The sequence below is a fragment of the Anomalospiza imberbis genome, chromosome 8 (assembly GCF_031753505.1).
Source record: "Anomalospiza imberbis isolate Cuckoo-Finch-1a 21T00152 chromosome 8, ASM3175350v1, whole genome shotgun sequence".
Lineage (NCBI taxonomy): Eukaryota > Metazoa > Chordata > Aves > Passeriformes > Viduidae > Anomalospiza > Anomalospiza imberbis.
The window spans coordinates 22,928,493-22,955,300 of NC_089688.1; the positions used below are offsets into that span (position 1 = coordinate 22,928,493).

At 45.6% G+C, this 26,808-nt stretch overlaps 1 protein-coding gene across 4 annotated transcripts; it reads right to left on the reverse strand.

Moving 5' to 3' along the window:
* Positions 1–26,770, reverse strand: ARL3 (ADP ribosylation factor like GTPase 3). 4 transcript variants are annotated; one of them, XR_011001469.1, is made up of 7 exons: positions 26,578–26,711; positions 16,351–16,494; positions 15,104–15,220; positions 10,969–11,019; positions 8,823–9,008; positions 7,756–8,044; positions 1–306 (listed from the first exon to the last, which is right to left on the reverse strand). XR_011001469.1 is itself a non-coding variant. In XM_068197939.1 (6 exons), the coding sequence occupies exons 1-6, from the start codon at positions 26,578–26,580 to the stop codon at positions 259–261; spliced, it is 549 nt and encodes a 182-aa protein (XP_068054040.1). In that variant the 5' UTR covers positions 26,581–26,711; the 3' UTR covers positions 1–258. The 4 variants fall into 4 exon arrangements, 3 of the variants coding, with proteins under 3 accessions (XP_068054040.1, XP_068054041.1, XP_068054039.1); XM_068197939.1 differs by lacking the exon at positions 7,756–8,044; XM_068197940.1 differs by lacking the exons at positions 1–306; positions 7,756–8,044 and adding an exon at positions 5,976–6,494 and having other exon boundaries at positions 26,603–26,770.
* Between the last annotated feature and the right edge of the window lie 38 nt (positions 26,771–26,808).

The window sequence follows — 26,808 nt, forward strand, 5'->3', positions numbered from 1 at the left end:
TAGGGAGGAAATATGTAATTCCTTTATTGGGATAAAAAAATGATACTAAAGAGCAGGTCAAGTTCCAAATCCAGCAGTAGGTTTAAACCAATGTCGCTCCCTTTTTTCTCTTTTTTTTTTTTTTTTTTTTTTTTTTTCTTTTAACAGCTGTAGCTGTGCACAGATGGAAAAACATTTGGTCAGAAAGCAGCAAATTAGTGTTTTCAGGCTAGAATTCTGCTCCCACCGCTCCTCCATTTCCATGCAGCTCAGAACGCTTTACTTCTTCTTAGTACTGACATTTTTGCACACCCAGTTCATGCCGTCCTTCAGACAGAGAAAGGTAATGTTAGTCAAGCGACGGGAGGAAGAATCCCTCCCAAGCCCACCCCACCACCATTCTGCAAGCATCACGTTCTGCCTCCTCATTGACCCTCTGCCTGCCCTTCTGTCCCCAAAACCACTGTGGGTTAAAAAAATAAGTGCTTCCTTGCTTGGTAGATGTTGTCACACAGAGGTTATTAAATCTTTCATCTGACCCTAAAAAAGTATCCATCATCTCATCACGTCACTATGTGTAGGTCCTATGAGGAAGGATCACTTTGCAGTCAAGGTACGTCAGTGGCAGATGAAGGCTCAGTTCCAGGTTTGGCTACAGATGATTTCTGTAATCTTGGGCAAGTCATCTCATCTTTGAGACTGGATTTTAGGAGACTGTTTGTTTTACAGTCAGCCCCCTGCTAAGAAAACAGCTCTAATTCTCTGTTCAGCCTCAAGCCTTGAAATCCAGATCCGTGAAAGTCACTGCAATAACCAGACCTGGACCCTGCTCCCAGTTCCTCAAGCCCCCCCCACAGAAAATGGGCCCTCAGGGATCCCACAGGGGTTCAGTGAGAAGCTATGTGGTCATGTTTTAAGAGGCTGATATACTCTTTAAGGTGTCTCTGTAAAAATGTGTGGGTGAGCTCTCTGGCCAGAGCAAGCAGGACAGAAACACTTGTGCCGTGAATATCTGATTTGTGAGTTTATTGCTGAGATCCCAGAAGGGGATATGCTACTGAAAGCCAAAGCAACACTTCATCTGCTCCTGTCACTTATTACTGTTAGGAGACGTGCACAATGGAGTGCAATATGCACAGTCTCCTCATATTTGTGTCCTATCAAATCCCTTACCTCTATCCTGTCTATGAGGTATCTCTGCAGATAGGGAGGCTGAAGGCAAAAGGCAGGGTTTTGGGGATGAGAGAGGAGCAGCACATCTTTGTGTTTGGAAGTCAGGCAAATATCACCTCAGAGTTCAGAGTGGAGGGATTTCACTGTATTATGTTCAGTGGTCATTTTTGTATCATTACCACAACAACCTTAGTTAGACCCTAAGAAAGGTGAGAGCTTTTGGGCAAATGTCACTGGTTGCCCCATTGTAGCAGTGTTGCTGATTTCCTATTCCCTTGCTCCCAGACTGCCAAAAGGCTGCCAAGGACCTGAGCTTCTCCAAAGACAGGTAGCCCAAGGCAGAGTACAGCAGGCCCTTCAAGTGAGCTGACACTCACTGCTGTGCCTCTGTGCTGTCCCTCAACCACAAAAGTGGTAGCCATGTCAGAGGGGAGTTAAAGAGTTAAGAGAGAAGAGAGGGAATCCTCCGGGGTTAATCAGAAGCAGAGAGGTTCTCACTTGAAATACCAATTCACCTTGATAACTGCGCTATGTGACACTTCTTATCTGAAGGGGAGCAGCAACTTTTGAAATCAGCCCTTGTTGCTATGTTAAATAAAGAATAAGTGAGCCCACTTTGTGCTGGGGTGCACATGAGGCCCTACACTAATAACACTTCTAACTCTAAGCCTGGGGAGGGTTGGTGTCTCCAGTTTCATTTATTTATCTCCCCAGCAGAGATCAGTGTAAAACAAATTGTCTGAAATCCTCTGAGCAAATGGGAAAAGATGAGCGGTAGATTCATTTTAAGGCCCGGTAGCTTTGTGTCTTCCCCTTTCAATAACACTGATAACCTAGGTGTAAAACATGTAATGCCTTAAGCAATCAATAGCAGGGTTTAAAGCTTATCACTTTAGAGAGAGAGGGAGCGAGTGATTCCCAGCATGAGGAATGCCAGGGCTTAACAATGGGGCTGGAAGGAGAGGTGTCAAGCCTTTAACTTGATTGTGTGCTTTAGAAATCTGCATGATTGCCTGCAAAGAGTAAAAATAAATAAATAACTAAAAATGCTCCCACAATGATTTCAGCTTCCCTTGCCTTGGAAGCAATAATCACATTTGCACACATCATGGCATACAAGGCAAGCAGAGCTCCTCATTCATTTTGAATGTAGGTTTATTTGCTGAACCAGAACAGCTGAGACAGCTTAAAGTAATAAATATCAGCTGACACCCTCTGCTATTCAGCACAGTAATCCCAGAAACAATACATCACTGCAAAACAACAAACACGCATCCTATCTTCTACCTAATCTGACACAACCTGAATTCACAGTGATTAAAACACTGCCTGCTGCCATTGGGGAGCTCGGCAAGGAGAAAGGCAGACCATTGCAGCACCAGCGCAGCAAGGGTCATAAAGCAGAGTTTATGATGGGATTTACCATGGCTGGGAGCCTGGCTGCATGAAGTATTTAACGAGGGCAAGAGAATGACATAGCAAAATGCAAGAGGAAAGGTGAACTCCAAACACGCTTGAAATACGTAAGTAGGTCACCAAACTTTTAAAGCAGGAATAGATTTTAAAAACTCTTTTCTGGCATGAGTTAATTGACAGGAAAAATCATGTTTAATTGTAAATATCCCCCTGCCTGACAGTGATAAAGGGAAAATTAACATGTTCAGCTGTATCAAAAAGGTGTATGTGAGATGCCTTCCTCAGCTACATCTGCAGCTTCTGGTGCAACATTTTTTTTTGAGGGGGGGTGTTGTTCTGCAGTGTCCCCCGATGCTTTGGAGAATACCAAATGCAATGGAAAGCAAAAAAAACTAAAAGGTGTATTTGCAGTTTTTCTACCTATGGTGTGAAGCAGGACAGAGCATTGGTAAGATAAAGAAATCCAGGGAAGCTGCTACAAACACAAAGAGCTGCTCTGGGAAGGGCACATGGGAAGGAAGAAACAGTGCTTGAAAGAGTCAAGTCCTCAAGGAGTCAACTGTTGTCATCCTTTGTCGCTGCACACTCTCTCCCTATATCTGCATGTTTAAACGATGGTTCTGTGAAGAAAGTATAATCCCTACAGTAACATTTAGATCTTGATAGATGTCCTTGTGCTGCTTTGTTGAGACACAGAGACATTGGCAGGTACTCTGAGGACTGAGGCGGATACAATTATTAGTATTCCAGCCTCAAGTCAACCCTGGGAAAACTTAGCCAGGGAAAGATTTCAGATCTTTCAGCTTTGCCTCTCTTAGCTCCTTAACAAGCAGCTAGTAAACTTTACCAAAGCAAAGAGAGAGAACCCCAGGGAAGAGGATAATGCTCCTTGCAGAGAAATGCTGCTCACACAACCCCGCCTTGCTGCAGTCCCATCTGCTATTGTGCCAAGGGAGCTGTATTCCAACACCCTTTGGGAAAGTACTGGTAGAGCCTTCCCTGGGAGAAATAAAAAGTCCTGCTTAAGATTAGCCCACTGCTTGCTTCTTCTCTGCATTATCAGCTTTGCAGTGATGGGAGTGAAGTAATCTGACTTCAAACACAGTGAACAAGTCCTTTCCACCCCATAAAAAGCCTCGCGTTTTTGCTCCCCTGCAAGCCTGGGATCAGGCAAGGCCACAAACTTGTGACCCCTAGTGTGACCTTAAGGACAGAAAAGCTTAATCCTTTCATGTAATCCTCTGTCTGCCATAACAAATTGGGTCAGGCAAGTGCAAAATTCTCAATCTCTAGCATTTTTGGTATGCGTTATTCTGTCACTTTCTTCTCCCTCTGCACAGCCAGGACTGTGCCTTCATTATCTGTCATTTCCTTGCACCTCCAGTGATCATACAGGCTGGCTCTTACAGGCTCCTGCCAGTACATTATCCATTGGTTTTTGCCTGGGTGAAAGCTTATTTTCTTGTCCTCTGAGACCTTGCATCCTTGATGCAGTACTGTAGACTCCCTCCTTACCCTACTGAAAAATCAGAAGACACTGCCCTGTAATCTGGAAACATGTTTGCTTTTCCTCAACATACACAGGCTCTGCCTGCCCCAGGAGAGCTGCAGTCATCAAACTGGTTTTAACTCATATTTACAAATAGCTCCAGAACCTTGTTAAAATGTGGAAGATCCCCATCCAGCCTTTCCTGGCTAAGATTACACCTCAGCTCTGCAGATAACCAGATTGCCAAGGATGGTCCTGCTCTGAATCTTGCCCTTATGAAAGTACTGAAATGCAGCATAGACATAACTTAGATCTTGGGCTTCGTTCTCAACTGGATTGAAACAACCAGGGAAGAGACAGAGGTTCAGCCCTTCCCACAGTCCTTTGGGCCAGATGGGCTCTGGCATAAATTGCAAAAGTTTAGCGGCTACTCTCAGTTTCACTGGCTTTTAATGGTCTCCAGAGGGTCATTATGTTTGGGAGACTCTGGACACAATATGCTGCATCATCATTCTGGAGGACAGTTCCTTGGGGCAGGCTGAATTCCCACTGCCTTGATTGGAGAATCTTGCTTCAGACAAGAAACAAGCTGCAGAGCACACATTGGTCCCAAGCCTCGAGTCATATTTAATATCACACCCTGGCCCCTAAATAACACCTCAGCAAGAAAGAAGGCAGCAAAGCAGAGAGGTCCTGTTTGCTTTCACATCACCCTGGCTGGCCAGGGTGGAATGTACACAGCTTTTGCATAACAAGGGCTACAATTTGAGATCTGGTCACAAATGCCCCAAAAGAGCCTACGTGGCACCAGAGAATCACTGTGAGGCAACAGTTCCCTGATGTTCCTCTGCTGTCATCAGTAATCACCTCCCTCACTTGCTGTACCCTGTGCCAGGTCTCAGTGTAGGCTGGTCAGTACTCCATTCCAGAAGCAGAGCCCAGATGGCTGTGGCAAGGAGAAAAGGCTTTCCTGCTTTTTAACTGGAGCTGAGGATAAGATCAGACCCAAGCAGACATTTTGCTTGAAAAAGCCTCGATGGCACCATGAAGTCTGATTATCAAGTGCTGCCCACAGTTACAGTCAGGAGGTAATGAAGTCTTCAGCTGGCATAACAGGGGCTGCCAGCTGGCATCCAGAGACACTACATGGAGTTTCCAGTTAACCCAGTCACCTCTCTTCTGAGCCTGCTCAGGACATTGCTAGGCCCCTTTTCCAGAGTCCCTAATGGTTAATTTTAAAAGAGAAGATGACTATATGGATTCTCCCCTTAATTAACAGTTTTATTAAATAACTCATTTCAAATAATAGTTAAATTCTCTAAATTTATATCATTCTATTAACCATAATCTAATCTCATTAACCTTGAAATCCCCAGTCTTAACTACCCAGTTCTGTACACGATGGTGCTAGCTGCTAAACTAATTAAATGACCTTCAAACTATTTCTCCTTCATATATTAGCATTATTTATCTTTGCTCATTGCTCTTCTTTCAAGTTATCACAAACATCTTCCCATATGAACTCTTGTTCCTGCATGTGCTCAGTACAAGATATGCCACCACTCTTCCTTGCAAGATCCATCAGCAATGTCTCCAATTCTACTCCGGCTAATACATTCCAACACCTGTGATGGTTGGTGTGCTGGTTCCTTGGCTTTCATTCTGAACAATGGATGCTTCCCCATCTCCATTTATTTTGCTGTCACTCATTGTCATTTCTCAACAAAGTCCTTAAAGCAGCAACCTGAGATTTAACCACACATGGAGAGCTCCTGTTCTGAGCCTCTGATATCTGTGGCCCTGGTGTACCATAATCCTCAAAAACATCTTTCCTAATCTGATTCTTTAAACAACTTCTTTGATTCTCCTAAAGTTTGACCTCTTCTTAACATCCCAAGACTGAAGACACCATTTCTGCCTAGGCTGATCTGGGTTTAGTTTAAAAGCCATCTCCCCAAACATTTTGTTCAATATGCAAGGAAGGGGAGGGTTTGACATTCTTGCTGTCTGGTTTGACAGGGCTGAAGTCATGGCTGAAGAGAAATGTAGGGGCTCTTCTTCTATAAGCTATAGAGCGGTTGCAAACTTTCCTGACTTTTCTGCAATAATCATTTATGGAATAAGCTGCAGTATTTAGGGCAATGAGACTGACTACAACAAAGTGGGATGTTATCTGGCCTGCATCTAAACTAATTTGTCTAGATAAACACAATGAACAAAATACATAGGCCTGCAAATACTTTTTTTTAGTTCTGGTTTTCTATTTTCTGGAAGTGAATGCAGAAGCAGATTTCATTTCCCTGGCAGAGGGTATTGGGCTAAGCATTTTACACTACTGGATGATTAGGGATGTGCTTTGCTTCAGGGAGGAGGCATAGTAAGAAGGTGCTGTCAGTGGAGAAGTGTGCAGCCCACTCCAGAGAGCCCACAAATCTGCCTGAGAAGGAAGCACATTTCAAAGCTCAAGAACAGAAAGAAACACTCTGTATCATTTACAGCTTCCACATCCAACACACATCTCTGAATTTCATCTGTCTCTTTACTGCCCCTTTGCAGCTGGAGAGCTGCCTTGGACTTCCATAACCTAGAGAAGGGCCTGAAGCAGGTAGGCAGGTGACCTATATTTTCCTGAAACCCTGTTAACTGCAGCCTCGTTTTCCTGGTCAGATTTCTTTGGGCTGGAAACTACAGAGAGAAGGTAAGAGCTGAAGCCCTTCACAACACTGGCTACAACATAGCGGAATTTGTAGCTTAGTTAACTACAGGCCCTTTAGAGAATACCACCTACTACATTCAGGTCTAAAAATCAAGCTGAGAATTTAAAATCAGAACTGTTGTACTGGGTCAGACCAATGGTTCATCCAGGCCAGGATCCTCTTTCTGGATGCCAGGGGAAAGACCATGTAGGAACAGCATCTGCCTTACTCTGTTCTTTGCTCCCAGTTCATGGCCCAAGCTGTTCCTCAGTCAAAAGCTGCCTCCAGATCTTACTGGTCAGTGATTGCCTGCACATCCCTTCTTCAGAAATTCATTTAAGTATTTTTCAGATACCTTTTTTTTTCTGATACCTTTGGTCTCCCCAGCATTCTGTGCCAATGAGATCCAGAATTTAATTATGCCACTTGCAAAGAAGCACTTAATTTTATTTCTTTTAAACCGTTTTCTGATTATTTCATTAGGAACTCTCTTCCTCTAGCAATGTAAAAATAGCATACAGTCTATCTGACATTTTTATACTTTATTTTATAAATTCTGAACATGTTCCCACTCTCTGTTCTCTCTCTTACAACTGCTAGTCCTAATTTATTTATTATCCCTGTATACAGATGCCACTCTGTGCTGCTGATCATTCCTGACAGAGGATCCTCAAATCTCTCCTAATTCTAAGCAGATATGTAGACTGTATTTTTTTCTGATTAGAGTAGTTAAGAGCCTAGAAGAGGTTACCTAGAGAGGATGTGGAATTTACGTGCTCAGAGATACTTATAACTTGACTGGACAAGACTCTCAGCAACCTCCTCTAGACTCACAACTATCCCTGCTTTAAACATGAAGTTGGTCTAAAGATCTTCTGAAGATCCTTCTACCTAATTTTTTGTTGGACTTTATGATTCTACTATTACTACTAAAATCTTTTAAATGTGGCAGAGACAGAAATTGAGGTCATGTTCAAGATATGGGCTCACAATGACTTTAACCTGCTAAAAAAGATGTTTCTGCTTTGCTTTCTTGTAATTGTCTAGCATTTGAATTTTCCTCTCTGGCCTTTGATGAGCTCTGTTCCCAAGGATCTGCTACTGAGTAATGGCAGCTAATTTTGAGCCCATCGTCGTATAATTAGGATTGTTGTTTCTCATGTGCATTATTTTGCACTTGTCAACACTGAATTTCATCTGCCATTTTACTGCCCACTCAGCATGGAGGGCTGCTTCTGTGACTCTTCATACTCAGCTTGAGATCTCACCATCCTGAATTGCTCTGTAGCATCTGCAAATAAGGTTTTACTCAAACTGCAGTGAAGATAAATATCTTCACCATTCTGTTTCTTTAAATATCAGTGAAGGGAGTACTCAGATTTCCAGCTCTGCAAATACCTCATTAATTCAGAAAAACCTAAGAGTGAAATAAACAAACCTAGGTCCCATTTACATTACAAAGAGCTACTATACTGCAGGAACTGACTGCAGCACAAGAGCCCAAGACACAACTATTACAGTTCAGCACAGGGACACAGTGCAGGCCCCTCAGTGTGTTTTTGCTGCCTCACATGCTGACATTAGAAGAGGTTGTTGCTCCATGTGCAACTCTTGCATTTCTTCGGATCAGAAAAATTGATCAGTTTTTCTCCCTGGTGCCTGGGTTTAGTAAAATGCCAAATGACATCAGCAGCAAAGGTGAATCAGATTTCTAGAGTCCATACTCGTACCAGTCAAAGGGTTAATAGTAAAAGACAATTTGTTTTGTGAGAATGATTAACCTGACAGCAGTCTCTTTAAAAGAAATCAATGTCTTCATCTGGGCCAGCTAAGGGCTCCTGTCTGGGGAGGCAATCACTGTCCCCTTTACTAGGGATGGAGAGACCCCAGGGGCCCACAGCTCTTCCTTCCCTTTGCACAGGACCCAAGACACACACCCCCTGCGTTTTGCACTGCAAGACTTTGGCTGTGCTGACCCTCATCAGTGAGGCTGGTCCAGCCCCACCCTGCAGATCAACAATCTCTTAGAGATGGCCTGCTGGCACAGCAAGCCTTCTGCAGAGCCTCACCTGTACTCCCTCTCCTGAAAGAGCTGAACAAGACTGGATCTGCCAGACTCTGTCCCGGATTGTGTGTAGGTTCAGTCCCTCGGCAATCTCCGAAGCAGGGGCAGCCGTCAGCAAATCCTGCTTGTTAGCAAATATGAGCACGGGGACTCCGCTAAGCTTTTCTTCATCCAAAAGCTCAGCCAGCTCCTGTATCATTTACAAGGGAGTGGGGTGGGGGGAAGATGGTGAGAGGGAAGGAAAGAAAACCTTCAACCACCAGTGCTTGTCTCTAATTAGAAATATATTTAGGGCAAATGCTAGAAGAGTGTGTTCCAGTGAAACCTAGATCTTATTATAAGAGAGCAAAAATGTATACAATCATCTCTGCCCAAGGTTCAAAAGCTATTTCTTCCAATTACAGGTTAGAAAAAATCTTCATTTTGGTTTGAAATTAGCAGTTGCCTTAAAGGCTACAACTCTGTGTTTTACCAGTCTCTGATCCCAGGAGACTAAAACTGATGAAACAGCAAAAAACAACATGTAAATTGGCAGTATGAGGAATCTGTCTTAAGTTATTGACTGACTGACCTGATTTGTACCTGAGCAAGCATTGACACTGGCCCTGATATCTTTGCTAATCATGAGTTTCAAGGGGTTGTTCGAAGTCTTAATCACTGCAATTTAAAAAGGAGAGGACTTCCCCCCCCCAAATGGAAATCTCCCTCCCACAGGAAAGTGCTGATGCTTTTGAAGGCATTGGTTAGCTGAAGACAAGCTTGATCAGCCTTAATAGCTGAATTTTGGCTCCATATGCATAGCACACATTGGGTGGCATCTTAAAAAATGGGTTTGTTCATTCAGAATTGGTTGACTCAAAAAGATTTTTTGAATAGCTCAAATCTGAATCTGCAGTGGATCAATGGTGGCAGAAATATTTCATGTCTAGGTTGTGCAATGGTCTCACGTGAAACCGGCACTCAGTCTCAAGTCACTTCCCTGTTGGAACATATGACAAACTCAGCAGAACATGAACCTGTAGGGACTGCTGGCATTGCAGACAGATGAGTATAGGAGATTTCTGTGGCCTCCTTATTTAGCTGGAAAGGTCTCATGCTCTCAGATAACGTTCTAACATCTTTTATTTACCGAATAGAAACTTCTGGATTAAACAAGTCAGGGAGGTGCTAAACTGCAGTGGAAATACAACTCCATCCCCCCAAGAGCAATGTTTGGTTTGGAAGCTGGGATGAGAGGATGGAGTTATAAACAGAACTGGCTGGGAATTTTTCAACAAAATAGGTCTTTCATCTGACACGGCTGATTTATTGAAACCAAAAGTGTTTGCGGAAATATGAGGAGGGGTTTAGGCTGGCTCCGCCTGACTCAGGCAAGTGATCTAAGCTGCTGCTTCCTTTCCATCTCTTTTGCCCAATGAATATCAAATTACTGATATAAAATGGAATAGCTACAGCAGGGGAAAGATTCCCCGACCCCTAGAACAACCAACAGTTCTGCTGTTGGGGTGTGTCCATGAGACTTGAGAGGCAAAAGATCAAGTATCTCCTTCAAATCAAGCAGAACAGAAGGCTTTAATCTACATCTCCCATTTCTGTGGGGTAAATCTATTGCTAGCTATTTTGGGACACTGTCACTTTCTGAATTTTACACAACGAAGTTTAAAAGTCCTATTTTTGTTCCAACCTAAAACAAAAAATGTTACAAAACATCAGAACTTTGTAAAACGGAAATCTCATTTTCTGGCCAGAATTAGTTAGAAAGTTCTTAGCTTTTTTACAATTACATCCAAAAGACAATAAAGTCAATATGATTCCCATTTCAGCTTTGTAAATAAGAAAATAGGATTCCTCAGGGTCTTGGTTTGGCAAGGTTTAAAGGACTTAGAGAAGTTTGTTGCTTCTTTCAGTATTAGGCTCCAATTGCTATTATTGTATAACTTTAATGAACACTGTTCTATTTAAACAGAATTAGGCTACCTATTTTCCTTGTTTCACATCTACCAGAATAATCTGTATTGATGTTGAAAGACAAGTCTCTTGAAATGCAAATTTCCTTCATAAACAACAAAATCTTCTTCCTAACTTTTGTGAGCAAGGGGCACTCAGAAGCACTGAGTTACTTCAAAGGAAGCTGGGCTTAAGTAACTTACCTGACCTGTTTCTTCAAACCTCTTCCTATCTGCACTGTCAATGACATAGATCTGAAAAAAGAAATGACAGGAAAAGTTACTCTTCCCAGAAGATACTCTTCCACAGTAGCATGTGCTTAAGTGAGTTGGACCTACTAATTATGCTTTTGGGCACAAAGATCCTTGCTAATATTTGCAGCAAATGTTGACAAAACTTCATGATGTTCTGAAAGGAGAGGAACCACCTCTTTTAATGCCGGGGGAGTGGACAACCATGTGGGTAGAAACAGAAAGGAGCTGGCAGCAGTACTGGAGATGCTGTCACCATCACCATAGCATGTATTATCTGAAGAGAACAGAAGACTGCTGGTATTGTTTCAAACTTATTGTTACAAGCTGAAGCTGAGCATAGAAGGGCAAAACCTGGGGAGCCAGACATGGCCTTTCACCCCAGCAAGTGTACAAACACTGGCCTGGTGTGACTGTGCCGTGCTGCCCTCTAGCATCACCTCCTCAATAGGCCACCATGGCACACAATGGCACTCAGGGGACACATGAATGTGTTGGGGACATTGAGTTTGTCTCCATCAGGCAGTCCTACTGTAGCCTCTTGGAGAGGGTGGTTGGTATGAGGGCTGGATTCAGCCTGCAAGACTGCATCTTCAGTTGCCATCTAAAAATATGGGGAACCTCAGTACAACATGCAGGCAAGAATAGACTGGTATCCCTTTTTCATTGCTTGATACGTGAAGGTTTTTGAAGAAGGATGCTGGGATAGCAGACAGGGACAGGACTGGTGACAAACACTGAGTATTTTGCTTCCAGTTGCTGCCATTTCCCATCAGTAGTGATTGAAGCTGCTAGCATGTCATCTGCATGCTCTTTGGTGGCTTACAGGGAGCAAGTGTCAGCCTGGTTTTCAGGGAATAGATGAGCACAGCACCCTGCCATCAAGATAAATGGCATCCTTGTAGGCAGTCTCAGCATAAGACTCCATGCTTCCAGGATAATTTTGATCAAATAGTAGAAGGAGGGAAGATCTCTAACAGCAATATCTATTAAACTATAGGCACTATCTTAATGAGCAGAATTTGAGTTGTTTGAAATGGGACCAAACACACAGCAGGAAAATCTGTATGCGAGGCCTGAGGAGGTAACCCAGCAACCTCCCAGCCGCTCTGCAGATCACTTGGGGGCTGATGTGCACTGACAGAGGCTGGGGGACACGCGGCAGGGCTGGACGCAGCTGCGGGGATGCGTCAGCGGAGCACGCACCCGGTGCCACGTGATGGGGACCAGCCCGTGGGCATGACACACAGGCCTCTCCCTGCAATGTGATCCCAAGCACGTGCACCAATACTGGATCAGCTACACACGTCCTGCCCGCCCTACCAAGCATCCACCCCTATGCATCCCATTTAGGGTAGGAAACACAGAGCAAAAGAAAGGAAGAAGCTGCAGGGATGGCAGCTGTATTCTGGGGCAATACTGGACTGTCATCTGTCCTCTCTCAGGACATCTCTGGGGAAGTCCACAACACATGAATGCAATGGTCGAGTGCTGCTTGTGAACTGAAAGGTGGCACTTTCCATATTACGGTGCTTCTCTAACTGGAAAGGAATAGCTCTGGGTCCCATCCAGCCAGGCTTTCTCCTGCACCGCTCATTCCTCACTAGGGAGCTGTTTTGCAAGATGAAAACTAGAGACAACAGTGCTTGGGGCAAAAGCCACAAAAGCACAGCACAGAGAAAGCAAAGTATGTGCCGAGTGCCTACTTCCAAACCAGCAAGCACTGTGCCAAATAGCTGCAGGTGCCTGTCTGAATATGCAATCAGCCAGATATCCACACCTTATTTGCCTGCGTTAAGCTTCCAAATATCACAGGTGTGTGATGCAAGACCAAGCTCTCATTCAAAGGCACCTGCATGGATTTGAATTTGTAATTACTTCCTGCTTTTTAATACTCTTTAGAGGGTCCTTTCTGTTTTATGCAATGCAGTTTAGGGGAAGAAAGAAGCAGGGGGTCCTGGGAACTGTAGTGTATCTCATGTCCAACTTCCTTTTATGGCCAAGGCCACACAAGAGCCTGTTTTTGCCTGTGGCACTTGGTGACATAGTTTACCAATTTGAAGACCATGTTGGAGAATGGAGATTTGATAAAGAAATTCCTGTAAAGCTGGGTACCTCCTTTGAGAAACAAGCCAAAACACAACCTGGAATAAATGTGTTGGGCAGAAATTGCAAGTGGTGGGACTAGATGAAGAAATAGCATGAGGGATAAGTTGGCTCAATTTATAAATGCACAATCTGCACCAGGTTTGTCAGAGGGTAAAATTACTGGCTAAAACAGGGGTAAGGACTGGCAGAAGACAGAGTGAGCCATCAGCATATACGCGATCCCGGTTTTGGTGTGTATGGAAATAGCAAAGCACTAGCTCAACATGCCAGTTTGGGACTGGGTGTCAGTATTAAGTGCAGCTAGAGGAACTCAAGTCCATCTGTGCACCAGCTATTTGAATTCACACTGGTGCTTCCCCCAGACTGATTCCACCCATTCTATCCACCCATTGTCTTACTCATATGAAAAGAAGGGGTTTCTCTGTACATTGCTTTAACTGGGGTTAGAGAGGGACAGGGAAAACAACGGCTTTCATCTCCTTCAGTCTTCAAATTCACCTTTATTTCTGCACCTCCCATGCAGCACACACTAGGAAGGGAGGAAGTCCACAGGCCAGTGTAGCTCACTGTCTTTGCCAGCAGAGTCTTCCAGATATTGTTTTGTGGTTGCACAGCCTCTGCAGCCTGAGCACCTGCTACAGCAGGCAGAGATCCCAATGCTGCTGCTTTGCAGGGCTGACCTTGATCTGCACACTTACTGCCTCCCCACCATCCACAGCACTAGAGCCTGAGCTCAGTGGGCACAGACACCTCACAGCCACACCACCTCTGTCCTCAATAGCCACAGAGGAGCACAGTGTGTGTCCTGTTAGTTTCTCAAACCCAGAGCCTACCCCATGGAAAATCTCACAGTTCCTCTTTGCAAAAGCAATCAACCAGGTTTATGCAGTGGTGGCTGTCCTTGAACTTTAGAGTTCAAATTAAGGCTCAAAAACAAAGATTGGCAAAAGCGAGTATCAAGGGTTTATTAGTCACATTTAAATAACAGCTTCATTTGAACAATATTTTCTAAGCCTGCAGGCACAGCCAGGCCTTTCAGCAGCTGGACACGAGCCTTGGTGAGCAGAGTCCTATTCCTAGTTCACTGATCCTTCCATGCAAGTGCACTGAAGCTCCTGATACATTAGTGAGTATGTGTGTGACAGGAGGGAGGAATGGCATCTTTCTGAGAGATCTTCCCACTTTCCCATGCAGACCTTGGCTTTTCTCTATTCCCACAGGCAATACTGCTTGGGGCAGAGAGAGGCCTGCACCCCCAGTCTGCCTTCATCCTGGCATATGTAGCTGCATGCTAGAGGTGATCTTTGAAACTAGCCAAGACAGCACGTAAAGGGTCCCAGAGCACTGTGCTCTGGCATAGAAAAACAAAGGTCCTGCACTGTAAATGTAATTGTGGTCATCTGTAGCTAATTCTAAGGTAATTACAGCTAAGTTGTTGAAACCATTAAAAGACAGTCTTATGATTAAAGGAGAAAAAGAAAAGACAAGGGGTCTCTCTGTGTCCCTCACTCAGAAGCTTTCCCATCTAATGCCAGATAGAGCATTTAATTCTAATGCCTCAGTTTCTCCACCTACAAAACAAGGGCACCATACTGACCTACCTCTACAAATGATGCTTAAGTCACTAATGCCCATGACAGGCCTTCAGAGTCTCCAGTGAAAGGAGCTATAGATGGGTAAAGTACACGTTATTAATGTTCTTTCATTTGAAAGAGACTGAGATGAGAGGAAAGGAACTGGCTATAAACAGCACCATCCTGTGAAAGTAAAAACATGCAACTGAATGATTTCTGCAAACATAACTGTATTTTTCTTACTGCACTCAACCAATCTTGCCATTTAGCTTAGAATAACTTCTGTTACAATGGCAATGGTGTTGCTGAGGACTGGGACATTACATTACTTGTTTCTGAATTTCTGGCTGAGACCGTGGAAAGCCATTGCATGAACACAGCATTCAGCTGCAGCCAATACTCACAAGGATATCAGTGTTTTCAAAATAGTTCCTCCAGTATGGTCTGATCTTCCTCTGTCCGCCTATATCCCATACGTTCAGTTTGAAGCCTTGAGACTGTACACTTTTGATGTTGAAGCCCTGGAAAGAGCAGAAACAAAGCCACATAGAGCATAAACCTGAATGGCTGGAGCATACTCGTAGCCAGATATTAACACCTTATATATCTCATGCCTACAATGTGCAGTGAGGTGGGCTGGGCAGCCACTAAGATGGATCAGCTGTGGGACAGGCACCAACAAAAGCAGCTGCTAAACCATCAGTTTGTCAGTGTTCTTGGGTCAAGGGTTGATGCTGTCATGCCTATGGAGACATATGATGCAGTTAGTGCCCTGAGAGAGCTCAGCAGGGTGGGTGCAGGAAGAGGTGGGAGAGCTGCAGATAAGGAGAAAACAAGAGCACTGTAAGAAGCAAGATTGAGCTTGTGAAAGCTGAGTAGACAGTCACAACTAATATGAAGCCAGAGGTCTCAGCTCAATTCGACACGACACAGCTAATACTGGGCTTAAAAGAGCAACAGCTGCATGTCTGAAGGGTCCATTTCATCAATTAGAGCACCAACTGAAAGTGCATTCAAGTAGAAAAACAGGATGTGGTGTGGGCTGGCAACGTGCTGCCACACCACCCAGGGGACCAAGGCTTGGAATTAGGGTGCCAGGCCTGGGAGCTTTGGGAGGCAGCTACAGGGTGGGGGGAAGCATCTCCCATAGCTCTCTAGCAACCTCCTCTGGAGCAATGCTGCAGTGCTTCTGATGGGAGCCATCCCTCTCCTCCAACCCCAAAGCTCAACAAAAGGGCATGACAGACATTAGAGAGAAGCACTGATATATGCAGAACCCTTGGAGCTGGTTGGGTGAAAGATGTAAACAGACAAGGGTTTGTCCAGTGCTGCAGCATCCACTCTACATGTCCCCTGTCTGGCAAGGACAACAGGAACAAAGTCTCATCCATGCAATTGTAGCATATCGTAAAAGCCTTTTACAGAACTCCACAGCACTCATCCACTTTTGCACTACCTGACCAATCTGGCCTGAAGCTCTCTGGCTCCTTCAGGAAGTCTCCTCTTAAGCAGAAAAGACACAAACTGAATGGTGCACCAGGCTCCAGTTGCTCCTCCTTTTACTGAAAGACTCTGATGAATCATGAGTGCTTTATATAATGTAGCAGGTGGGACCACAGTAACTGCCTCAAGAAGAAAAGGCCTTCCTCACCTGTGTTGGGGTGATGTGGCTGATATCCTCTGATGCCAGCTGTTTCAGGAGTGTGGTCTTGCCTGCATTATCCAGTCCCAAGAGGAGGATTCTCACCTCCTGGTCTGGGGTGCTTTTTAGTTTGCGCAGGATTGACAGTAAACCCTAAATGCACAAGAGAGACCAGAGCTGTTATTTCCCCACCCCAACCCTCATCCCCCACAATGTTATGCCCTCCTCCCTTGAAATAGATTCTGTCTGGTGGTAGGTCCCAAGACACCCTGAATACTTTTCTGCAGTCCCTATTCCCATTTCATTTCCTACTCCTCCCTTTGCCCCTATTTTCTTCCATCTTAGAGTATCAACAAGGTCTCAGACAGCACAAATGTCACGCAGTGGGGTGCACTGCTGGCTGCACTGCTCTTGTCACACAGCTGCTTGGCATTCCCTGTGCCAGGGAGACAGTGCCTATGTATACTGTATGCAGAAGCTGCAGACCATGTCCTTGCAAGCTTTTTATTACCTTTATCAGAGGGAAAACCCCATTAATTTCATCTGCCTTCTAGGTAACTGCAGTTTACTATGTACGTGACATCGGTTCTTCTCATAGTAACTACTCTGGTCATCTCAAACCCTGTTTATCTGTCTAAAACATGCTGAACCCATGGGGCATGTGCAGTTCTGATTCTCAGGATGTAGCACTTAACAACTACCTCAGATTACCACACATCCTCACTAAGAAAAGCACAGTGGATTCCAGTCATTACCCAGGCTCAGCTCTCTGAGCTGACAGTATCACTCAGGATTAGGAAACAGAATATGCAGGTCACCTAATTTACAAACATGCACCTTACAGCAGCACACCTAACCTTTTGTCAGTGCCACCAGTCAGAGACCAGCACCTCTCTAAAATGGCTGGAAAAATATTCTGGATCCTGGCACATAACCAAAAGATGCAAATCATCCCACTTCCACCTGCACAGGAACAGGCTGTGACACCAGGAATGCCTCAGTGTCTTCAGCACGCTGCCACACTACTCTGCAGCCCCTGTATGTCAGGGACTCCTCCTCAGAGCCCAAGAAGCACACACCACACTGAGACCCTGCCTGTGGACACAGGTGCTCTTGCTACTAATTCACCTGAGAAAATCCAGGAAAGAAATACACCTACAGCCCCTTCTGAAGCCCTCAGCCCTCAGCTCTCCCAGACAATTCCCTTGTTGAAGCCCACTAAAACCAAGAGCCAGGAAGAAAGTTCAAATATCAGCAGAAACCTGAGCCCATGGGGCCCATATGTCAAGCCTTTTTGTTCTCCCAGTAGCAAAATGGAGAAAATGCTTCTTGTCAACCTGCAAGGGTGTAATCAGTTAAATGTCTTGAAGTGCTTTGTTGCTATGAGGAACTAAACCCTCTAAATATTCCTGCTGAGAGCCAAGGACTATTTGAGCCTTGAAGGTTGCTCCTGATCCCCTCCAGATCGCAGCAATCAGAAACTTGTCCTCAGGATAAAGAGCTGCACGTCGCAGTACAACCGTCACCACTGCAACGCATCCCCTGTCTCCAGCAGTGTCCTCCTGCCCCCTCCCAACCTCAGCCATTCTGCAAATGCTGCTTCTGACTGCATCTCCCTGCTCCCAGGTGGGAGTGCTTTGGGAAGGACTTAGCACTACAGGCTGTGATGCTAAAGCTTTTAGTAATGCTCAGAGATAAAAATGCATATGACACCTGATCCACCCCTGTAAGCATTTTTGATTTCAGAGTAATTTAATGGGTTTCTGTTAAATTACGAGCTACAGCTCAAAATACATGTGTGATGTGTAAGAAACAGGGAGGAGAGAAGGAACTTAGTAAAACTGGGTTCAAAAGGTCTCTGTAGAAAGCTGCAGGATTGCCACTGTTGCTGTTCTTCTAAAAAGCACTGTGGAAAGCTGAGGTTCAGAAATTCAGAGCTTGTGCAAGCAACAGCAAAACTGCAGTCTTACTGCCCAATAAGCAGGCTGAAAGTATCACCTATTTCATAGGTGATATGCAGGTAAAAAAACTGGGAATCCAGGCCCTGCTCAAGAGCTGTGAATTAGAAATGGGCTCTGCTTGGTAGAAGGTGCCATGCCTGCTCAGTACAGGCACTGGCACAGGCACAGTAAATCCCCAAATAGCTTTTAGTTGAAGTGTACAGGCCTGTAACACCATGTGCAGGGCCCTGAGGGCCAGATGCTCACAGCTGGCTCTCACCCATGGGCCCATGGCTAATGAATTTGAAGGGCTGTGTTCAGTGCAGCCAGTCACTGCAAGCCCTGCCAGCCCAACAGCTCATCTCCCTGGCCACAGTGCCCAAGCCATGTTCTGCCCCAATGAAGGTCTGCACCTCCACACGTCTGAGGAAAGAGAAAAGGAACAGCAAAAATACTTCTAATGGTTACTTGTTTATATGCATGTCCTAAGTGCCCTTGACATCATTAAAAAGCACAAGTTTTAACTGCATGACTAGCAACACATTTTCTTTTCACCTGCCATCAAATTTACAGTTGTGTTTGCTGACTTGTAAATCTGTGGACTTATGCTCAGTGTGGACAGACTCCACAGGAGCAGGAACTCTAAAATTCACACATTCTCCTTCCTTTCTAGGGAAACACAGAATTTCCCATTCTTATGGGCCTGACCCAAAGCCAATGTACATCAGCAAAAGCACTACTGCTGACTTTGGAGAGCTCTGAATCAGGCCCTATTATTTTAGTTTATTGCTCACAGTTAAAAAAAGAAGCTGTTGAAATGCTAATCCTATTCACAGCTCCACTTGCTAAGAGCAGAGCAGTGTATCCCAGAGCAGATCAGGATTAGGTGCCTTTATATTTCAGAATTCAACTCCAAAATACTGAGCGCAAAGAAATGTATTACAAAGTATTGCTTATCTACCACGGAGGAATTCTCAAGGGTCGGGAAGAGGAACAGTTGTAAATGTTAATAGAGCTTCTCCCATTGTAGATGGATGCTATTTCTGGGCCAGTATGACAGCCTATGAGAAAACGATCAGCATCGTTCCATATTCTACTCAAGTGACACTGCTGCATGGCTGATCACAGGATTATCGGGGGTAGCCAATAGAAAAGAAGATATATATAGAAATAAAAGTATTCTCTAAGGTATAAAGTAAGCTGATTTAAAAGGCTGGAAGACAAGCAAGACAACATAGAGAAGTGGACTTTATTTCAGTAGCTGCCAGCATAGGTTACATGGTCTGTATATACAACTTACATCAAGAGCCAAATAATTGTATTGGCTCCTGTGACTGTTACTATTTTGTAAATAGCATTTAAAACTTGAATCCAGCACTCTCCCTGTAGTTCATAAAGATGTAAAACTAAGGAAAGCCATGTCTAGATGCATTTGTCATTTTTTTATTTTTAATTTTTTTAATTGGTCTTGTGAGCACACTGGCTAGAAAGACAGAAGGCATTTCCTGACAGCTTAGTAGACTGGAAAAAATAACTCAGCAGAGTTCCCTGCTGCATGCCACCACAATGTGGGACAAGCAGCCCCTGTTGCACACATACTGATGGACAAGCACTCCTCTGCTGGCAAACACAATGCTGAAACTAACAGGCTGAGGAGAGTCAGAAAGCAATGCCTTGTTATTGATGGGAGCTGTCAGGTAGAAAGCCATGAAACGGGAAGATCTGGTGCCAAGAGGATGCACAGAAGCAACAGAGGAGGAGCAGATTTTTGAAGCAGGGCAGGTAAGAAATGTCTCATGCTGGGACTTAGCCAGTAGTGAGAAGGGAGGATTCCCAACAGCCAGGCCAGTGGCACTTGCTCACTGGAGTGTCCAGGGTGAGAAGCGGGACAAGTCTTGAGCAGGCCAGGGTAGATGTGAGCCAGCTGAGGAGCCGCAGAGACGCCTCACAGGAGTGTAAGGGCAGCGTGTCAGCTGCACAAAACTAAGCAGACTGCGGCATCTGTAACAGAGAAGGGAACTGCAGATGCTGTTCAGATAATGAACAGCACAGCATGGCAGTGTGTGCAGCCTTTGGAGAAGGGCAGCCAGACAGAGCGACTCAAGGCTGGGCACAGTCAGCCAGTATCCGCTTCTTGGTCACCTCTGGGTTAAGCAAACAATGTCTTATATCAGATTGACTTGTTTAAAAACATCTTTGTCCTTGGTGGAGAGGGTTTTCTTTACAAGCACCGTGAGGAGACAGACTGATGGGGTCAGCAATGAGGAGACTATTTTCCAGACAGTGAGCGGGGACATACAATAAAGAAAAAGAGACTCCTGACAATTACTATGAAATCAGAGTGGGGCATTAAATTTGAAGATGCAACTAAATGGCTAAGAGCACTCATAAACACATTGAGCATGAAAGCAAAGCTAACCATCTTATTAGCATCCTTCAGAAAACAGGGATGTGTGGTTCTATGAAAGTATATCATTGCTAGGTTTAAAATACCCACCAAATTATCAAAGGACTTTCAATTATAGCTGCATGCAGTAATCCTATTCTCTCTCTCTCTCAAAAAAATCCTACATTTATAAAAATACAGTGACATTTATAGTCCTAGCTAAGGGTTTTGTGGGTTTATTCATGCTGTATATGGGCCTTTTGAACTAGTTGATGCATGTAACTACATCCTGTACCACAGAAGCCACTGAAAGGAAGATTCACTTTACAGGCCAAAGCAAGAATTGGTTTGGGACAAACAAAGCATTGAGATAATCTGTTTAAATATTGTATCAGATTGGCAATATAAAGCCATAATGGAAAGAACAATTCTCCCTTGTATTGAGGGCTGGAGACACGGGGCATGGATAAAAAGCGTGGCCCGCAAGCTGCTGCAAGGCACGGTTGATTCTTATTAGGAAAGAGAAGTAAATGTATTCTGTTTAACTTTATTAGCCACAAGGCTCAGATAATGAATTTAAAATAAAGCCACCCTCAGTCACCACCAATTGCTTATCTAGTAGATGTGGATATTTAGGTAGAATCAATTCACTTCACCAAGATGCAATAGAGCCACAAAGCTCAGCAGCTCAGCCTGCCATTACGACCACAGCTTTCCCATCTCTACACCCCTGCAGAGATGCCCTCTACCCCACTACTGCAACCACAAGTCATTTAATCCTCAAGACTCATCTCAGCCACGCACATTTGCCATTGAGATGACAACTCCTGTCTCCCTACAGCTCCCCAGCACTGCTGAGCTCTATTCACAAACTTCTGTGACTCTCCTACAACCGTGGGAGAAACTTCACAAAATATCCATAAAACCAGCCCATGATTCTTCTGCTAATTCCTTCTCTGCCACACCTACAATCCTTGCTGAGGTTTAGGCAGCAAACATGTCAAGCTCAAACCTGTCTTGGATTCGACTTATTCGTATCAGTTGGTTATCTCTCACCCCAGACAGACCATATTTCCATGGCATAGGAGCACCTCCGTGCTCTGCTGGCACAGCACCTAGCACAGCACTGGGCACCAATTTATTTACTTTCTATTAAGCAATATGGTAGCAGTTCACCATTTTTAAAGCATAAGTTAAAGATAGAGGGTACATGTGAGGATTTCAGAAAGTCACACAGGAGGAGCTGACACAGGGAAGGACGAGGGGCTTAGCTGAGCCAAATATCTTGCCTTGCACAGTGGATATATGAGGCTACATTTGTCATCCAGGGTGCAATCCTGCACAGACAGAGCTGGAGGAGGGGAGTCCTTCCTGACAACTGCACTGATTAGCTGGTGTCCTGAAGAATGACGTCTGATTACCTTTATCTTCGGCTGCAGAACTGCAAATGTCACTAATGGTCATAAAATCATCCAGTCTTTTTCAAAATACAACTGAAGTAAATTAATCTATTGAGCACAGTTTATTCAATACTTCTTACTCTGGCAAAACTCCCAAAAATTCATTTGCTTACTGCATGTCTCCACCATATGGTGTCATTCAATGCAGACTTTCTTTCCTGCATTGAAATCCAAAATTTAATGGAGTCAAGTCACCTACAGAGTTTTTCCAGCTCAAACCTACTAATGTAGTTTTCTGTTAAAGAGGTCACACAGCACTTTCCAGTTTGATACATAAACCAGTACCAGCATGAATCCTCTTTTCATAATTAAAATCAAACTCCTCTGGTTTCAGCAGGTTTGAAAGAAGTATTTTGCCCTGTGCAGAGAAGAGCCAGTGCCTAGCACTGGACAATGTCAGCAGTCTCTGTCTGGTTTCAGAACTTCAAAGTCTTGGCCAGTGACTGGTATACTCTCCTATCTGTAGGTGATTTCTCGTATCATCCTCTCAGCAATCAATAAAATAAACCAAAAAACATGACACTGAACTGTACTGAAAACTAAAGTAGTGAGACACTTATAATCCTTGAAAGCATTTTTAATGGGGCCGTTTTAAATAGAGCCTTACTGCCAAGGAACAAGGGACAAAATAAAGTATTTCTAAATATGAGGTGTGCCTAGAGCAGGCAAGACATAGATGCTGGTTTTCCTAGAAACATGAGCTCAAGACCAAGAGAAAGATGCCTGACTATGCATTTAGCTATGCTGGTATTTTATCCTTTTCACCAGATGTGCCTTATGTCAGCTAGGCACTCTGTGACTCAGTTTCCTCAACTATAAAACAGGGCCACACTTTGACTAATCTGGTTTTGACACAATGATGTCATCTTCAATCAATGGTTTTAGAAAAACACTGGCCATCCTCTGGCCCCAGCATCTATCAATAACATGCCATGTCTCTTGGTAAAAATTGTTATTACAGTGCCAATAGGAAGCATTATTGTGACGAGGAAGCCACAAGCTCTGTTTTTCACAATATTTCCTAAACTCTGGAAAGCAGCATATCCTTTCATGTAGCAGCCTCCCTTTGTCCTTGCCACGCACCCACTGCAGATGCTGCTTCATGGTGCCAAAGACTTTCAGCACTACACATCTCTCATGCTTTGCAGTTTTAGGGCTCATCCTTCCCTCCGTGCTCCAACTACAACCTTCCACCACCCCTGCCCCACAGCTGTGAGAAATCCTAGTATGCTCTGCAGAAGAAGACACTGCCCGTCTGTACTTACTCACTTGGATGAACACTGAAATTACTTAAACCTCAGCATTAACCCTCTTATCACTGGAGCTGGAGCAAGCAGTCATCGAGAGGAGTTTAAGTGCTTCCCAGTGCTGTCAGGACACAGCAGGAACGTGCTCACGGGCAGCTACCATGGCTCAGATGACAAGCAGTAAATTGTTCCATCAAGCTGTATGGATGATTTCTGACTGCTGACCCATACCCCCAGGCTGCCATAGCTGCTTTGGATGTATTTGCTGCTGTTTCAGACTTTCTACCACAAATTATTATTCTGTTTTAGTGAAAGTTGAGAATCCAGAGAGATAGTGCATTGCTCTCCAGTCCTCTGTCCAGTCCAGCCAGCCCACCAGACACCCCAAAGTGGCACCCACCCTAGAGCCTGAGAGGCTATAATTCAAAAAACAACTCAAATAAATGGAAAATAGAGGCAGTAAAATGTTGTATCAAGTAACACGAACACTGGTGAACACCCAGTCACCCTCTCTGCACACAAAGTGCCTGGATAAGAGCAGCAAGATCCCAGACTACACCAGCTTATCAGAACATCATAAGGCAGAAGAGTAGATCTGGCAGCTGCAAGCCAAATGTGTCCCACAAAACACTGCACTGCTGGAGGCAGCTGCCCTCATCTTTACAGCAGATGTCCATCCTGTGATGGCTTGGGTGCCTGGTGTGACATGTCCCATCACCAACTCATCTAAAATAGAGCAGATCCCACAGGCTTTATCTCAGTCTTCTTTGTGACCCAGAAGGTAGGGATGCAGCCAGAATTAACCCAGTGAAGATGAGACGCTGCCTTTGGTGCCTTGTGCTTACACCTCCTCCCATGCATGAATCCCGCTACTTGCATGAATCCAACTTATGTCCTGAGGGCTCCTGGACAAAATAAGGCTTTGCCCTTGGGAAAGCTCCTTCCCCATTGCTATTGCCTTCTGCTTGTGCTCTCTCTTCATGCAGCATCCTCATGAGTAGCTCCACATCCACAGCAGCTGTCTCTCACCACCCCTCACCCATAATTCCAACCCCTCCTTCTAGTCCTTGCTGCACTTTGCCAGCATCCCACTTGTCCCACCCCAACTACTTTGGCATTTAAACCCAAATTGTTTCCAACACCTGGATGACCCTGGTCTATCATCCAACCTTCCTCCAACCTCAATTTAGACTGCACTGCACCCTCACCATCTCACCTGTCTCCCAGCATTGCCCTCCACCCAAGACACACATTTTTTTCCTTCAATCTGTGCTACTACCTCTCAAACAATTTATTTCTCTCGTCCAACACTTCTTTTCTCCCTGGGATCTTTCTTTCTCTCCTCAACATCAAAACTCCACTTCCAGTCTTTCCCACAGTTTATTCTTATTTCTTCTTTTGAACCCAGACTGTCCCTCATCTTGCCAGCCCATGTCAGAAAACCCCAGAACACACAACATCCCAGCAAACTATCCTAGCCAGCCAAACATTGATTGGGTTTTCCCACTGACTCACCAGACTGTCCATCCCATCCAACTGGCAGTTTTCTTTCAGCCCCTGAGCACTTTGTCCTGGCCATCTCTGAACACCTAACTCCTTCATCCAGTCTCTCTCTGCTATGATTGAATTCCCCTTCTCAGGCTGTGTATTAAAGTATTAAAAACCAACCCTTCCACCTCAGCAAGCTGTCTTTTAGCTGCCTCAATTTCTATAGCCAGGATTCAAGTCCCAGGGCGGCCTTCTCCCATCTTGGCTGGGTTGTCCAGTGTACCGTTAGAGTCACAGCTGCTCCCAGACTCTTCACAGGCAATCTCTGAGCACTGCCTTCCATCCTTGCCAGGCTCTTCCATTGCTCCTTCCCTCCTCAGGCCACTACCATCCTGGTCCCCAGCCCTCCCAAGCACCCACCCCTCCATCACACCTTCTACACCTTGACTGAATCAACTCCAGGCACGCTGACTCCATCCCAACAAAGAGCCCTCACAGCATCCTCCCAGCCTCTGTCTAGACCTGATTCACAGAATCACAAAATCAATTAGATTGTAAAACACCTCTGAGATCACCAAGTCCAACCTATGACCGAACACTTACATGTCAACTAGAGCACGGCACCAAGTGCCATGTACAAGCTTTCCAATCTTTCCCTAAACACCTCCAGGGATGGTGATTAAACCACCTCCCTGGCCCGTCCTTTACAATGTCCAATCACCCCTTCTGTGAAGAAATTCTTCCTAATGTCCAGTCTGAGTCTCCCCTAGCACAGCTCGAGGCTATTTCTTCCTGTCCTGTCACTTGAGTCACTTCTACCTGGGAGAAGAGGCCGATCCTCACCTGTCCACAACCTCCCTTCAAGTAGCTGGAGAGTGATAAGGTCACTCCTGAGTTTCCTCCTCTTCAGACTACACAATCCCAGCTCCTTCAGCCACTCCTCACAGGACTTGCGCTCCTAGCCCTTCACCAGTTCTGTTGCCCTTTTTAGGACTCAATCCCCTTTTCTGTGTTCCCTATAACATCTGTGTGCTGCCAGGGCCCCAACCCCGGCCAGGGTCTTCCACGGCTGGAGGCCCCAGAATTGCACTGTTCCCATCCCTTTGTATGGGTGCCTGAACCCGCACAGCCCCAGGCCCCCATGCCTGACTGGATGCCCCAGGTGGGCACTCGGACCCCAGGCCAGCCAGACTCCCTGGGTGGGCGTCACAGGATGGGTCAGGCTGCAAGGGACCACAGTCAGTCATCTGCTCCAACCTCCCACTCAGGCGGGGTCATCCTTGAGCACATGGCACAGGATCGTGTCCAGATGGTTCTGGAATATCTCCGGTGAGGGAGACTCCACAAACTCTCTGTGCAATCTGTTCCAGTATGTGGTCACCCGCACAGCAAAGTTCTTTATTGCGTTCAGGTGGAACTTCCTGCGCATCAGTTTCTCTCCGTTGCCTCTTACCCTACTGCCCGACGGCACCAAGCAGAGCATGGCTCGGTCGCCCTGGTTCCATCGCCTTGGCACCCCCTCTCATGGCCCAAGGCCTGCCCGTGCCTGCCACGAGCCTGGCCGGGCCCGACAGACCCTCCGGCCCCCATCACCCCACGTTCCGCGGGGGGATCATCCGCGGCCTCAGGCACCCCCGGCCGCGCTGGCCCCGGCCCTCCCCTCACCCCGCCCCGCTGGCCCCGGCCCCGGCCCCGCTCGCCCCCGCCCCGCTCACCATCCTCGGCGCGGCCCGGGGTTACCATGGGCAACTGCGTCACACCCACCCCGCGCGCCGACGCGCCCGCGCCGGGGGAGGGGCCAGCGACGGCCCCGCCCACAAACGGCGCGTGCGTACCAGGACGGCCCTGCCGGGAGAGGTGGGCGCGGCCGCTCGGGGCTCTGTGATTGGCTGAGGGCGGCCACGCGTCGGAGCGCGGGGGCGGTGAGCGACTCGTGGGCGGGAGGC

Coding starts and splice junctions, on each gene's coding strand:
- ARL3 (XM_068197940.1), bottom strand. Junction 11,020..15,103: donor TTGAAAACACTGATATCCTT/GTGAGTATTGGC, acceptor TTCTTTTTTCAG/ATCTATGTCATTGACAGTGC. Junction 9,009..10,968: donor GGTTTGAAGAAACAGGTCAG/GTAAGTTACTTA, acceptor TAAATGATACAG/GAGCTGGCTGAGCTTTTGGA.